The 17,110-nt window shown below is 33.5% G+C and overlaps 1 protein-coding gene across 1 annotated transcript in view; it reads left to right on the plus strand.

Moving 5' to 3' along the window:
• CHCHD3 (coiled-coil-helix-coiled-coil-helix domain containing 3) overlaps positions 1 to 17,110 on the plus strand; it is a 352,444-nt gene that overhangs the window by 112,094 nt on the left and 223,240 nt on the right. The window contains exon 4 of the mRNA XM_074193666.1: positions 15,778 to 15,916. Coding sequence (XP_074049767.1) covers positions 15,778 to 15,916 — 139 coding nt within the window. The remainder of the gene's footprint in view (positions 1 to 15,777; positions 15,917 to 17,110) is intronic.

The following is a 17,110-nucleotide window of genomic DNA, read 5'->3' on the forward strand; positions in this document are numbered from 1 at the left end:
GAAAAGACACTAAGGGAGCTTGAATTTAATAGTTTTCCAACTTATTAAAAATAAAAAATAAAAATAATTACTATTAAAATAGTAATTATTAAAACATCAGCACTGGATGAAGGTTTTTAAATTTTGATATAAAATTTAAAATATTATTTTAATCCAACTTATTCTCTACCTTTTTCCAATGTAATTAATAATTTCAGATTCTCTAATCTTTATGAGCAGTGAATTCATTGAAACTTTATGATTATAAAATAAATAGCATTGGTTAAAATATATTTAAATATAGTAACCTCTGTGAATGCTTCTTAGCATTTTACCTTTCAACCAACATCAGACTATAATTTTCTTGTGGAGCTTAGAGGATTTAAAAATAATAATCTTATTCTTGACACATTTAATTTACTTTTTATTCTTATGTTTATGAAATAATCTTAACTGGACCTGCTTTGTTACTGGGACCTTCCTTATTCTTCCCTAATTGATAATTTGTAGCAATTATCTAAAGCTATACCAATTTTTGTATGTATTTCTCAAAACTCCTATGCCATATGCTTGCTTCCTTCTCATCAGAGGACCCATCACTCTTCTTTCACTCAGAAAACTGGTGATCCATCATATTTTCCCTCTTCCTTAAGCTATAACTCAAAACCTCTGTATATCTTTCCTCATTATCTCTTTTTTCCTGTTTTCTAAAGGTAAGATTTTGCTTCCTGGCAATGCCCATCCTTTTCTTACTTTTAACTTGATCTCATCTCTACCTTTTTCATTATATAGCACCCAGGTTATATAAAAACCCAAGTTAAATAATTTCAAATGTGTATCTTAGAATTTAAAGAATACTGTAGTATTTAGAGTTTACAGGAATATAGTACCTTTATTGGTATATGTTATGCAAATAAAGATAGAGATTTGTTGTTGTTAGATATTTGCACCTTCTCTGTAAATATTTAATAATAGAATAAATGTGTTTTCCTGAGAATGACATATGATGTTGTGTGAATTAATTGGGACAAACACTAATTTTGATATGGTTTAATTTTGTGATAACGTAGAACATATCTCTATTCTTCTACTGATACTTGGCTAACTCAGAATGTTTGGTCATGATCACATGAAGCTGGATTGAATTGATTTTCCTATCTTTAATTCTTCATCATTTGAGTGCTAGGTTTCATGTGATACAAATCTATTTCATTTACTCTATTTTGTGGTCTTAATGCTTATTTAAATATTACTCAAAAGATGTGTAAAAGTTTTAGTTTTGAAGAATATATTTCTGTAAATGTTAGATATATGACATCAGCTGTTGGTGTGAGGAATTCATATGCTTTCAGGGTCATTTAAACCTGTAATGGATCTGATTCAGTTGTACTCAAATATACCTACACTGAAAGAAAAGTATGTTCAGAAATGAAAATAAAACAAAAACACCAAGAACTAATAAGCTGTTGCTGTGAAATAGTTTAATTGATCATCTGAAAAGAGAAGATTTGAAGGCCCTCATAGTTGGAAACATTGTTATTGATTTAGAGTATAGCATGTGGATGAAAATAGAGAAAACAAGTAAAATCAGTTGCTAACCTTTGATATAGGAAAAAAAATACAGTCATGACAATATAAATACTGACATTGAATGTTGGGGGAAAATCCAAAATGGTGGTCAGGAAAGTCCAGGTAAGCATGTAAGATTTGGTCATCTTTTTTTTTTTTTTTGGCAAGATAGTGGGGTTAAGTGACTTGCCCAAGGTCACACAGCCCGGCAATTATTAAGTGTCAGAGTCTGAATTTGAACTCAGGACCTCCTAACTCCATGGCCTGTGCTTTATCCACTGCACTATCTGGCTGCCCCAAAATTTGACCATTGATTAGCAAAAGCATCCAGAGGGGGCGGCTAGGTGGTGCAGTGGATAAGAGCACCGGCCCTGGAGTCAGGAGTACCTGAGTTCAAATCTGGCCTCAGACACTTAATAATTACCTAGCTGTGTGGCCTTGGGCAAGCCACTTAACCCCAATGCCTTGCAAAAAACCTTATTAAAAAAAAAGAAAAAGAAAAAACATTCATCCAATTTTTTTGGGGGGTAAACTTTATATAATTTTGGATGTCTTATAATTTTGATGGAATGATGAACTGTGATAAATATTTTGATATATTGAGAAGCAGTGATGTACTAGAATTACAGAAATTCCTAAATAGAAAATAACAATTTGATCCTGCAACATGCCACATATCTTGAAAATTTAAGAAATTATCTAAGAGTTGGGAGATAAGAATACTTCAGTGGCCTGGAGAAGCTTCTAATTTAAAACCCATTGAAAACTTGTGAGTTAGGAAGCAGTGTCAAGATAGTTGAATCAGAGGAAGCATTTTTGCCCCCTCCATAGCATCCTAGTTATAAATTATTTGACGTTTTATTCTTTTTTAAAGCAAAATAATTAAATCTTTGTTCTTGAAAGTGGTTACCATATATTTAGGGGACCATAGAGATTAGTCTAATTCCCCTCTCCAAACCATCCCCCCAACTCCAAATCATTTGCTAGGTATGGAATTAGGGAGGCAGCCTGAAAGAGAGGTGGCATCTCAAATGGTAACTCTAAGAGGCAGAGATGGAAAGATTACAGAGATGTCATGATGATTATTTAGGCGACTGTATGTAGTATGGGTTGGAAAGGGTGAAGTTTGAAAATAGGGAGACAAAGTTGGAGACCTAGATAATAGTTAGGTATGAGTGTCTGAAATAAGGTAGTCATTTGGTGAGTATCAGTGTACAGTTGGGAAAGAGAATATAGTATCGTATACAATTTGAGAGGAAATGTTTTAAACTTGATTTAAGTGAAAAATGTCCAGTTTTTTGAAACTAACAAATACATAGTAGACAGAGTTAGAGATGGTTTTCTTGGAATCCTTTTTGTTTTGAATTTTTGCCTATTTGGGCAAAATAAGTACTGCTCAAGAACAAAAGAAGGCTAAGATGCTGGCAATACAGTCTTTGAAATAACTTACTCTTAGATGCAGTAGGCAAATAAAACCTTATTGTTGACAAATGAAATCCCTACTGGAGCTAATTGATTGAGAAGAAGGTGCAACTGAGGTTGGGATTAGGCGACATAGTTTCAGTAACATCTGAGGTCAAGTTTTTAAGAGAATTTTATTTCAGCGTTCTGTCTTTTGTCATTGGAATAGTTCTGGATGATAGTAAGATCTCTTCATGTTCATTTCTTTGGGTAGCTGAAGTAGAATAAAGAATAAAAGTCTTGAGAGAAACTGAAGGATCCAGGTGTTGAAATTAATCATTTTTCAACTTTGTATATAATAATTGGACATTCTTGACTCTGGTTTTAATGTTGTATATGTGATATATAAGGGGGAAACTTTAGACATTGTTCATATCACAAATGAAATGTTCAGGTAAATGTTTGAATGAATGATCAATATGCTTCTATTTATATTTTATCCTGATAAATAGTATAGTAGTGAGAAGAGTTGGAAGTAGCTGATATTTTTTCTTTTTGTTAGTTTGAAAGCAATATCACAGTATGTTCCTACTATTCAGTAGACTTGTAATGAGAGTAAGCTAGATTCTCAACCTCACCAGTATTCTCTAGCCTCTTTTATACTTTCATTAGCCAGCTATTGTTTGGCCCATTGATGTTAACATTTACACCTCCCTCAATACTTTTATTCTCTTTTAGTGCACATCGTACTTAGTTAATTTAAAAATGATTGCAGCAGTGCAGGCAAAGTGCTCATTTATTTGGCTTATATTTCTTATAAAATGCAAATGAAGAATGGGAGTTGGGAATTGAAACTCATTTTCATACTTTTAATATCTTTTCATTTCAAAATAGTAATATTAAAATACCTTTATGGATTTCTTTAAAGTATTTTCCTTATATCCCTGGAGGGCTTGTCATATTTAACCAACTTTCAAAAAGGTCTGTTCTGGTATTTTCTAACAGATTTTTAAGTTTTGGGGATTACTTTTGAGTGAGGTAGATCTCACTTTGGATCACATTTGCAAGTTACCTACATTTAGGTTTAGATTGGCAGGGGAAACTAAATTTGACAGTTTCCTTCAAGAACATTTCTTTACCTAAAATACAGGAACAGGTTATTATAGGTTTGCTGTTTTTTGCCAAACTGATGAACAGTCAACTTGACTTGTGGATTATAATATTAAATTTTCTTATTTTTTCTGAGTTCTGCTGCAAGTGGATGAAGTTTAATGATATAAAAATCCTGAAAAAATCAAACTTGAGTACATGGTTCCATCTTATTAATAATTATCATTACTAGAAGTTGAGTAGATAAAGCATCAATTTCACACCCAGAACCATAGCTTAGATTTTAGGTTAAAGGTTTTCTTGCCGTCTGTAACTTTATTTTCAGGCCCCATGATAATTGCAGTTATTTCAAAGCCACACTTTTCTTTTGTATCAAATCCAAGCTGCACTCTGAGACATTAAATATTAAACCTTGTATTCAAGAACATTATTCACTCATTAATATTACATTGAGCCTTTAACTGCATTGTTCAAAACATTTTAGGATGTTATGCAAGTTTGTCAAAATACATTAACAAACTCACTCATGTTGAACTAAGCAAAAAATGACAAACTGTTTGCACCACAAATGTGTTGTGCTTAAGTTTTTGTACAGTGTAAGCATTTCAAGTTGATGAAATGTTAACATTTAGAAGGCCCAGAAAAGACAGCCTGAGTGGGGATGTCAGCTGCAGCCAGATGGAAAGAAGATTCATCTTCCACATAACATCTGCTATACCTCTTCATGAAATTTCATGTAATTCTTACTGCAATCTCTTTTTTTTTTTATAATTAAGAGCAAACAGAGTTAAACCTGAGCTCTGCACTTCTAGTTGGCTATGAAACTATGGTGTTGCTTATAGGGACCAGTTTCAAATATCCATGACTATGTCTCATCTTGACAAATTTTAGTTTATATAGGACCCCCATCAACTGCAGTATAACTGGGAAGCATTTGCTTTTTGGCAAAGTATGAGAGAGTAACAGAGTTAACTGGGCTTTGTGAAAGGATTTATGCTGCGTTGCTGTGAAGGCATCTGGTTTCAAATTCACCTTCCTATTATCTGTTATTGAAGGCCATAAAATTATTTCTGTGTAAAGGTAACATGAAGTATTGTGAGTCTAAAATATATTTATTGAACATGCAGTTTTTCAACTTAGAAAAAGCCATGAGTAATTGAAAGTTATAAAATTGGGGATATATACATACATGTGTGTGTGTGTGTGTGTGTGTGTGTGTGTATATATATATATATATATATATATATATATATATAATGTTTTGGCAATTATTGATTTCTAATTGTTTGAAATATGTTCCTGCTGACCAGAAGGATAAGGTAGGTAGGGTTGTATATTCTTGATCAGATTCCTTCAAATGTACGATGGATTAATTTGTGTTATTATGGGTAGATTCAAAATTTCAAGAAAAATAGAAATGGATATTATGAAATTGGTAGAGTGAATTCCTGCTGACTGAGAACTAAATTATTCATTTTGTTAGGTTAGCTAACATGGTTCATGCTGAGTAGGATTTCAGTACTCAGACAATGACTAATATTGCATAATTAAAAGTTCTTTATTCTTTAATCCAGTAATGCAGTTAAAATTTAGAAAGATATATTAGTTGCTTGGAAATAGAATGTTGGCATCTTAAAATTATGGTGGATATTGTCTACTCAGTTATTTTTAGGTTTTTGCATCATGAAATCAGTTGTGTAAGTGATAAACCATTTGTCAGCATAATTTTAGCTATAGAAAATCTTTCAGTTCTAATGTTTGTGCCACTTGAAACTAAATAGTATCATCTTTGCTAAAGATGTTTGATAATTGTGGCTCACCTCTCAAATGATCTATATTCCCATTCCTTAATCATCTCACTTCAGATTTGTGAATAAATATTTATTAAGCAACTATTATGTGTCAGGTATTGTGCTGTTTAGTGCTAGAAATACAGCTACTAAGAAAGCGCAAAGACATAACTGGGGAAACACCATGAAAACAACCATGTTCAGACAAGATAAGATGTTGGAGATAATATAGGTGTATGTGTATGTATGTGTGTATAGACATGCATAATTTTTTCATATGTGTTTTTGACATATATTCGAATATATCTGTCACATACAGGACAAAAATAACAAATTGTTATCCTAGGGAAGGCACTAGCATTTAAGGGAGATATGGAAAATTTTCTTGTAAAAGTTGAGACATGAAGGAATCTGGGCAATTCAAGAGGTGAAAATTAGGAAGAAGAGAATTTCAGGAATTGGGGAGTAACTAGGAAAAATGCTTGTTTTCTCACATGTGTTGTCTTGAATGTCTTGTTTGAGAAAAAGCACGAAAGCCAGTGTCACTGGATTGAAGAGTCTGAGGAAGAGGAAGAGTGTAGTAAGGAGTAAGAAAACTGTTTGTCTGTGTGTGTGTGTGTGTGTGTGTGTGTGTGTGTGTGTGTGTGTGTAAACCATGTTGCAGACTTATGCCTTAGGGAGATTAATTTGATAGCAATTTGAGGCTGAGAGACCAAGCACAAGGCTATTAAAATTTTTCAGGCAAGAGATGATGAGAGCCTGTACCCATGGTGATGTCATTTGAAAGTTTTCTATTAAATCATATAATTAATAAAAATAATTAAATAAAATCAATCTACTTAGTGACCATAACTGAAAATAAGCCTTTCTTTGTTTCTGCACATTTTTGTACTTTTCTTATAGGCATTGACAGGTGTGCCTCATCATAGTTATTCTTCTGCAGTGCTGTCATTTATGAATTCTTAAATCTTTCAAAGTTGTTTTTCTTTTCATTGATTTTTGGTTTGTTATTATTCTCAGGATTGTGTTCATTTTAGTGTAAACTGTTGTAGTTCATACTACCCAGATTCTCTGAAATTTTCTTTTTGTAATATCTTATGGGAATATTATTTCCTAACGTATTTTGTTAAATCATTTAAAAAGCAATCTAAGGCATGCCTTTAGATTATGTCCTGTCTTATTCCCAGGTCCCCCTCAACCATACATCTTCTCTTCAATATCAGAAAGTTTCTGACTCTCTTCTTCACCCTCCACCCACTCTCTACCCCTAATCCCCAATAATTCTGTTGAGTTGGATGAATTTCTACTCCAAGCTGTGGGTGTGTGTAACCCTTTTTTTGTTCATTTCAGATGGGTGTAAGCAAGGGAAGGAAATAAAAATTGATTATTTGATCCTCTCAAAATTGATCCTTTCAAAAATTTCTGGTAGTTTAGTGCTTACTGTTATTGCCATTTTTTAGTTAAGGAAACTGAAGCAGACAAAGGTTAGTAATAGTATCTGAGGTTAGATTTTAATTAGACTTAGTCATTTAAGATTCACTACTTTAGTTGCCCAGATGAGTATGAGGTTCCTCTGCAATATTTACATGTTCATTTTCACAGCTACAATAAAATAGATCCCTACTTCTTTTTTACAGTGGTATAATTCTCTCTTAAAACATACAAAATGGGAACTATTCTCCCCTCCCCAAATATATTTTTCTTAACCCTCAATATCTTCAAAAAGTTTCATTCTCTCCTTATTAAAATGTTAGTCATTACATTAACATATAACATATTTAGAGATGCTTCAGTAAGTTTTAGAGTTTTTTTTTAGAATTCTTACCTTTTCTCTATTTTTTTTTGTGGTTAAAATGTTTTTTTTTTCTTTTGTTAAGTTATCTTAACAAAATGGCATACCTCCCTCATGGTGGTAGAGAGGGGCAAGAAATTCTAGAAACAGAACGTCTTTTATGCAGTTTGAAAGACTTTGTTTCTGCCCCCTGCCAATCATAGGTTGCAATTACAAATCTAATTGATGTATTGGTTCCTATACATTTCCCCTGCCCTGCTCATTATACTAATGAGCAAGAACAGCTAGATCTCCTTGAGCATGTGCAGTGGAGGTTGAGTTCTTACACTTTTCATCAGAAATATGTGAAAGGCATCAATTCCATTTAAGTGCTTATTCTACTGTATTATTATTTAGCTTTGTAGGGCAAGTTATTCTTGGTTGTAAGACTACCACTTCCACCTTTTTTTTTGAATATTTTTGACTATTCCAAGATTGTCTCCTATTTGATCCTGATTTATAGTTCTTTAATACTTGAACTACTTCCTTCTGAGCCTCCTTTCAGGAGGTAGTTAGTGAATTTGTTTTTTCCATCTTGACTTTGCCCTCTGGGTCTTACAACTCTGGACAATTTTCAGTTTTGATTTCTTGAATTCTAATGTTTAGATTTGTTCATTTTTTTATTGTTTTATTGATTGATTATTTTCAGGGTGTCCAGTGATTGTTCCAGGTCATTTATCATTTGTTCTTACATTTTCTTTTATTACTTTTTAAATTTTTAAATTTTGTTGTAATATTGCTTGTATTGTACCCTGAAGCCATTGATTTTTTTGATCTCTTCTAGGGTTCAGTAAAGTTCTATTCTGACATCAGGTTTTTATCATTTTTTTCCTTTTCAAGCTATATAGTCTTCATTTCTCTAGAACTTATAGTTTAGTTTTTACCTTTTGCTTCATTTCTTCTAGTTATTTATGAATTTTTGTAGAAAATTTATTTTAAAAAAGTGCCTTCAATTGTTTCAGAGTTTGTTTCTTTTTGAGGATTGGAATATCCAGATTTTGATATTTTTTTAATTTGGTCATTTTTCTGTCTTTAGTTACTAAATTAAGAATTTATGCTGGGACAATTTGTATCCTTCTACTTTTGGGGGGAGTAGTTGACCCTGCTTGATTCCCCCCCCCCACTTCCTTTTACCTTGCCTTATTAGCTTCCTTCCCATCCCCATCTTGGAACTTCAGATTGCTGAATCTTTATGGTCCTCTTTTGTATCTCAGGACATAGTTAGAGACCTTACAAATTTGAGGTCTGGGCTGTTGTAGTCTGAGGGGTTTCTTTACTGCTCTTTCTCTGCCCCTCTACTTTTTCAAGCCTCCCTGGAGCTTTTTGGGGCCAATCCTTCTTTCTTACTTCCCTAGCACACTAGGAAAGAATCTAGACCAGAGACTACCTTGGAGGCTACTCTTTGCTAAGAGCTGGCTTTTCTTGATGCCTTGATTTCTATCAGTGATCTTTTATGCAATTCTGGAGTACAGTAAGTCACTTGCTGAAGTTTCACATTGGATTTCTTGAATATTATATAGTCTGTTTTTCTGAACTTGACAGAATTGTTGGAATAGATATGCGCCACCTGGACAGTCTTCCTTGCTGTTCCCAGGAGCTATTTTGGCTAGAAATCTCAATTTATCTACTAAGTAATCAAATCATTACCTTCTGAAAATATTGGTATTAAATTGAAATAGTTGTTACACATTTTGTTGCAGGATATCACAGGGAAGTCTACACCCTCATTTATATTATTTAATAGATTTTAAGTGTGTTTTTATGAAATACACTTTCCTATTCAAAAAGTTACATATTGAATGTAATTATCCTTAGGCTATGTTTATTTAAATGACATTATCTTTAGATAACATTGAATAGGATAAAGAAAATTCTAGAACCTTTTTCCACTGGGAGATTGATTGGATATTACTCCTTGAGAGAAATGGGCTATGAGTATATTATTCCATTAAAATGGAACAAAAGACTAAATGGTATAGAAAGAACTGAGACCTTTTATGACAGGATTTTCATATATTAAATTACTGAATTTTTATGTTTACTTCTTATGAAGAACCAGGTAATAGGAGAAAAGTTCAATATAGTATTACATTCTATTTTTTATTAAGATTTTAATGCTTCCAATATGCTTTCTTTCTTCTAATCCTCAAAACAATCTGTCAAGTGGGCTGTTTTATGATAAGGAAACAGTATTTAACATTTTTTAAGCAACTTGCCCATTGCTTTGTGAGTGACAGTTCCTTGGTTTCCAGGGCAGTCTATTGATTCCCAAGTTTTCTTTCTAGTGTATATTGCTTTTTGATTCTGGAGTAGAAGCATTTGAAAATAGTTTATAACTTTGGAAACTCGGGAATTGGTAAAGGGAATGAGGATGATTCTACATAAGATATCAAAAAATACTGATGATTAAATAAATAGACAAATCATGAAGGATGAGTCATGAAGGAGAACACATAAAGGGAAAAAAAATTAGGAAATGGAGGTTGGTTTAGGTTGGTTGATTCATTGGTTCTTGTTCTTTATTTTCAAAGAAGACCAATTACAGTGTGTCTGACTCTGGCTGATGAGCCTGAACTCGGAGTGCTCTACTACAGGATGGGTACAATTAATTCACCTGGAGTGCTTCCTCTAAACTTACATAGGTCATGTTTCCTTTGACCTGGTTCAATTCTGCCTTCCTTCTAGAGTGCAGCACCCTCCCTAATGAGGGCATGCCATGCTGGTCCATCCTGTGCCAGTATCTTCCAAACTGTACAATCATTTCTAAAGTTTTTCAATGAAATCTTCAGGGTGTCCTGATATTGCTTTTTTTGACCCCCTTGTGAGCACTTGTCTTGTGTGAGTTCTCCATAAAATAGTCTTTTTGGCAAGTGTATATCTGACATTCTAACATCATACCCAGCCCATTGTAGTTACCCTGTCTGTAGTAATGTTGGAATATTTGAAAGTTTAACTTGAGAAAGGACCTCAGTGTCTGGTTTCCACATATGAATCTTGTGGTACTGGTTGATAGAACTCTTGTATTTTCTTGGTGTTAATTGTTAGACCAAAATTAGCACAAGCAGCAGAGAATCGATCCAAACTTTGCATCTCAGCTTCAGAGGCTGCATTGAGTACCCAGTCATCTGCACAGAAGATCATGTACCAACATTCCCTACACTTTGGTCCTGGCTTGTAGCCTTTTCAAACTGAAAAATTTGCTACCGGGGTGGTAGCTGACCTTCAGGCCATGTTCATCCTCAATGAAGGCATTTGATAACATGGCTGAAAACATCACGCTAAAAAGCATGGGAAGAAGGACACATCTTTTTTTCACACCATTGGTGACTGGAAAATCTCGAGAGCATCGTCCATGTTCTGGAACCCTGGCAAACATGCCATCATGAAATTGATATACAATACTGATGAACTTCTCTGGGCAACCAAATTTTGATACAATTTTCTATAAACTGTGATGACTGATTATATCAAAGGCCTTGGTCAGATCTGCAAATGTTATATAAAGATCTCTGTTCTGGTATTTTTCCTGGATTTGATAAGCAGCAAGCAACAAAAGGACTTTTCCTTGAAAAGCCACACTGGCTCAGGGAGTTGACCAACTTCCAGGTGAAGAATTAGCCTATTGAGAAGGACTCTGGCAAAAATCTTACCAGCAGTGACTAAAAAAAAAGAAACACTCCTGTTATTGTCACAGGACAATCTTATTCCCTTTACCTTTATAGAAATGTACAATGGAAGCCTCCTTGAATTCTTGGGGGATAACCTCTTCAAGCCATATAAACTAGAAAATTTCAGTCAGTCTTTGGATGAACAATAGGCCCCCCATGCTATGACTTGACAGGGGCAAGGGCTTGGTTTATACTGTATCTGTGGTAATGACTTTCTAGTTCCCTATGGTATGACTTTCTTTTACATTGCTGAAATAACATGAATAAGTTGTATTAAATCAGAATAGGAAGCAATTGCTCATCTAATAAAATATGTTAATTTATTAGTCTAAATCTTAACATTAAGCACCATTCATCATGGTACAGTTAATGGACAGAACTTTGGATTTGGAATCAAGAAACCAAGGTTCAAGGTCTTTTTTTGCCTTTTTTCATCCTTGTAACTGGACAGGAGGGGATTAAAATTGATTGACTTATGGTCTTGCTGCTCTAAATCTGTGGTCTCAGACATCTTATGGTTCTTTTTATGGGAGATAAGAACACTTTCAAGGCTAATGTTGAGTGGTGAATTACATTTTAAATAAGGAATTGAATTGATGAAAACAAGTATTCTATTGATAATATTAGTAGGTGATTGTTATTGCTTTCAGATTTCTAGGTATCATTATTATTACTTTGCTTAAAGTTTTTTCCTTAATGCATTTAATTTTTTACATCTTCCTTTTTGAGTGAAGCTTTTTGAGAATGTAACTATACTTTTCTATACTTCTGAATATCATTTACTTAACAGAAATTTCCTTTAGTATGTTTGAATGTCTTTTAGGACAGAAATGTTTAGTCTTGCTTTTTATTTCCCGAAGTGAGTAATATAAGTTGAAAGTTGTACATTTGTTCAGTCAATATTTTTAATAGTCTAATAGTTGTGTCAGCTTTCCTGTTTTAAAATATAAACAAACAGTATTTTGATTGCTGGTTCAGGATTTGTTCCAGCAAAGTACAACACATCAGATTAAAACTTGTCATTGGGGCGGCTAGGTGGCACAGTGGATAAAGCACCGACACTGGAGTCAAGAGTACCTGGGTTCAAATTCGGTCTCAGACACTTAACAATTACCTAGCTGTGTGGCCTTGGGCAAGCCTACCCCCCCCCCCCCAAAAACCCCAAACTTGTCATTAGCATTTACAGTGACCCACGAGTTAGCATTCATTTTTTGGTGGAGAGGGATACAATTCGTTTGGGCAGCAAGCTCCATATCAACTGTTCCTAAACTAACTTATATTTTATTAGATGAGCATGTACTTTCTCTCCTGATTTAGTACTACTTATTCAGGTTATTTCAGCAATGTAAAAGAAAGCCGTACCATAAGGGAACTAGAAAGTTATTGCCACAGATACAGTTTTCTCTGTTCATTGGAAAGGTTGTACTGACCATCTGTTTCCATGATAATCTGAACTCCCACCTTGTGTGCAAGTAAAATGTTGCATTTGACTATACAGTTCTTTTTTTTTTATTTTTTTTTTATTTTTTAGGGGCAGCTAGGTGGCACAGTGGATAGAGCACTGGCCCTGGAGTCAGGAGTACCTCAGTTCAAATCCGGCCTCAGACATAATAATTACCTAGTTGTGTGGCTTTGGGCAAGCCACTTAACCCCATTTGCCTTGCAAAAACCTTAAAAAAAATTTTAACGAAATTATTTTTTTAACTATACATTTCTTGTCTTAATCTTAGATCATTTAAGTCAATAACCTCATCTCTTAGAGCAACAGTTTCCCTCTTATTCTCTCCAAATTCCTCTCTGTGAAATGGAACGATTATCAATTTTCCTTTTAGAATTTTAGTATTTTAGCATTATTTAGTTGTGAAACAGTAGTTAACAATAATAATTTCTCAGATCTGTGCCTTTCTAATTCATATCTTATAAAGTTGATGCTGGTATAATCAATGTGCAGATATCATTGTATCTGAGAATGACTTGGTGGATCTTACTCAGTAGTTAAAAGAAATTCAGGACAAAAGTATTTGATATATGGCTGCATAGTAAGCTAAATATTATTTCTTGTCTAAGCTCAAATGTATGAGATCTAGCTTATATTGATATTCCTCCAGTGATGCAGATTGAAACCTATCCATTGCTGTGACCTCTCTTAAAGTTTGGAGAGAAGAGATGACCCAATATCCTGATGTTTTGTTTTGTTTTGTTTTTTATTTTTTTGCAAGACAATGGGGTTAAGTGGCTTGCCCAAGACCTCACAGCTAGGTAATTATTAAGTGTCTGAGACCGGATTTGAACTCAGGTACTCCTGACTCCAGGGCCAGTGCTCTATCCACTGCACCATCTAGCCACCCCTCATTTGATGGTGATATCCTAGCAAATGTAGGCAGACTTGAAGGAGAGCAACTTCCATTTTTAGTAATTTTCTTTTTGATTGTAAGGAATGGGTTTGTTTCACTGCTTTTCATCCTGAACATAAATCACTGATCCTGCCTGAACTAGGGTTGGCTTAGAATTACTCAGCTGGTATCTAAAGTGGAATTTGGTTCCATGTCTCCCAAATTGAGACCTAGTACTCTAACTACATGGCATAAGATTAGGATGATTGAGCACATCTTATTTTTCATAAGCATGCTATAGCCATTAAAAAAACCCTCCAACAAAACATGCTGAAACATGAGAAAGATGTTGGCAAACAATTAAAATAATTGTTTTCTCTTGTGCTTTTCCTTGACTGCTGGTGTTGCCTCTGTAAAATTATCATTATCACAGGGCTGTTCATTCAGTATATTCATTTGATAACAAAAGTAATATATGTGCTAGTGTATGTGTATGTGAGTGGAGAGAGATGCATACATACACATATTCCTTAATACTTTTTATCTTTGTATGAGCTAATTTTCATATTTTACACCTTAAATAGTGACTATATTTGACATTGTATATAATATTCTATCTGTCTTGTCCCCTGTACTTCTGCTGTCAGGTAGGAGTTAAGTTTCATTATCTTTTCTCAGGACCTTCACAGGTTTTTGATTAAGCAGGCCTAGTTTTTGTTTTAGGGTACAGATCATTTATATTGTTGTAGTTACTAAGTACATTGCTTTCTTTGTTCATTTTCTCTCTGCATCAGTTCATCGATTTAAGAACTGGAACAATACTTAGAAATAATCTAGTCCAACTCCCATATTTATACATGAGGAAGCTGAGACCCTCAGAACTTACATTCCCTAACTCAGACAATTTCACTTCAAGGGATGATCTGAATTTTTATATTTATTGTTTTCATAACATTTTATCTACTCTATTTCTATTCCAAATCCAACCTGTTCATGTTGTATAATCTTGTTAATATACTGATACAGCCTCCTTGCTAATATTTTATATAATTCTTTTGTGTCAGTATTCATTCAGGATATTGGTTCATAGTTCTTTTTCTTTTTTCTTACTGATTTATCTATCAGGACCATATGTATCTGCATAACTGTCTCCCAGTTGGCAGAAACATGGAGGAGTAATTGGATAGAATATTATGTACATTATCAGGCATAGTCACTCCATTACCTTGGATGGTTTTGCTTTTTTTAAAATTTGTCCCAGAGGGAACTTCAGTATGGAAGAATTAGTAAGGACCTTTTCATTCCTTATTTTTGTAAGCTGGAGTTCACTTGTAAATCCATCTTATTTAGGTTTTCTTTTTTACTTTAATACTCAATTTATAATTTGTTTTTTATCTAAATTTTTTCAATTAATTTGGGTATTTTATTTTTTGCAGGTATTAATCCATATCATTTATCGCCTTTATTATATAAGTGGATGAAATTGTTAAGTGGATGAAATTGTTTTAAAATCCCCCATGTTTTTTTTGTGAATTCTATTTCCAATTTCAATGGCATTCAATTACCACTGGCAATTTGGTTTTCTGTTCTTAAACCATTATCAGTTTTCTTATTTAGAGAACCAGTTCTTAATTTTTTCAGCTTAGATGATCATCTTTTAGTGATGGATAAGAAAGGAACACCTAGAACCCTCTATGATTCTCTTTTCCTATTAACATTTCCTATTTATTTGATTTCAATATTTTAGTAAATCATTGAACTTTTAATATATGAAGTATATTTAACCTAATATATTATTTTTTTCAAGGCAATGGGGTTAAGTGGCTTGCCCAAGGCCACACGGCTAGGTAATTATTAAGTGTCTGAGGTTGGATTTGAACCCAGGTACTCCTGACTCCAAGGCCAGTGCTCTATTCACTGTGCCACCTAGTCGCCCCCTAATATATTATATTATTTGATGACTTTTAATATTGTTATGATTACTATTACTAAAGAAGATTAGAATTTACTTAAATGCTTCAAATCTAACTTACCAACTGTTGAAATTAACATTTGAGTAAAGAAGAAAATATATTATCCCTTTTCTTTCTTTCTAGATTAAAACATGGAAAAATCCAGGCACGTGAGGATATCAATAAACTTCTGGAAAGAGAGAGGGCCAATGAGCAGTTAACTAGAGCCATTCTTAGAGAGAGAGCATCAAGTGAAGAGGAGAAGTCTAAGGTGAAGCATTTAGTAAGTATTGCAGATCTTATGTGAATTTGCTAACTTTGAAAGTTTTCAATGTTTATTTTCCTTATTTTCATGTCTTTTAACTAATTTTCTGTGATTAAACAAATTACTTCAAGGTGTATATTCCCATGTTGGAACTATTAAGCCATATTTTTCGGTTAGGCCAAATGCCACAAACCTTCTTCTTGCTAAAATAAGTATATTTGTTGTTTTACCGATCGCTTGAATTCATTTATACCTAAAATCAGTCACCTACAGCTTGCTTTGTGTCTCTATCTGGTGTTATTCCTGGCTAGCATGAGCATCAGTCATGAATTTGAAAAGTCACTTCTGAACTTGAAGTGAGAGAGAATAAAGTGCAGATCAGATTGGCTCTAAGAGATCAGATTACTTTGTCACAGGAAACAAAATTAGAAATGATGGCCTTGGGAAAAAAAAATTTTTAGTGTCATTTCTTTTTTTCTTTTTCCTGCAATTGATATTTTATTTTTCCAATTACATGTTATGAAAATTTTGAAAAGTATTTTTAAATTGATGAAAGAATTAATAATCTGTCCCCCTTATTTCTCCTTGTTCTTACTGCCTTATGGGTAAAGGGACCTGTCCACATCCAGAGAGCTATTCACCCAGTTTCAGTCAGCACCATCTGATTTTTTTATATTTTACTCAAGGTCAGTCAGATAACGCTAGTGAAGTGGAAAGTTACTTTTCCCCTTTGAGTCTGAAAGACCTGAAAAAATAATCCATCCTGTTAAAACTTTCATTGTCTTGTTCCTTTGCTTATCCAAAATGAACTTCTACTTGACATATGCATTCTCAGATCACCCTATTTCAAAGTGTCCTGAATACTTCATTTTATTTTGAATTTAAACTAGGAAAAATTTGATCTGACCATACCTAGTTAAAATCACAATTCTTTCTATATGATATTCTAACAAGGGTCTTAATATATCTGTTGCTTTCCTTTATATTACTTCCCTTATAGGAAAAAAGATGATGACCATATGTTTTTTTCTGAAGATATTTGAGTCCTTACTTGTTCTGAAGTCTTGAATTCCCTCTCTACTTTTTGTGATAATGAGAATAAATTTTACTCTATTGAGAGTGATTGATTCTAAATTGGGTAGTCATTGCTCTTGAAAGAGGAAGATCTAAAACTGAATTCCTTTTGACCATCCACATAGAAATGTGCCTAAG

The sequence above is a fragment of the Macrotis lagotis genome, chromosome 7 (assembly GCF_037893015.1).
Source record: "Macrotis lagotis isolate mMagLag1 chromosome 7, bilby.v1.9.chrom.fasta, whole genome shotgun sequence".
In the NCBI taxonomy this organism is placed as follows: Eukaryota; Metazoa; Chordata; class Mammalia; order Peramelemorphia; family Peramelidae; genus Macrotis; species Macrotis lagotis.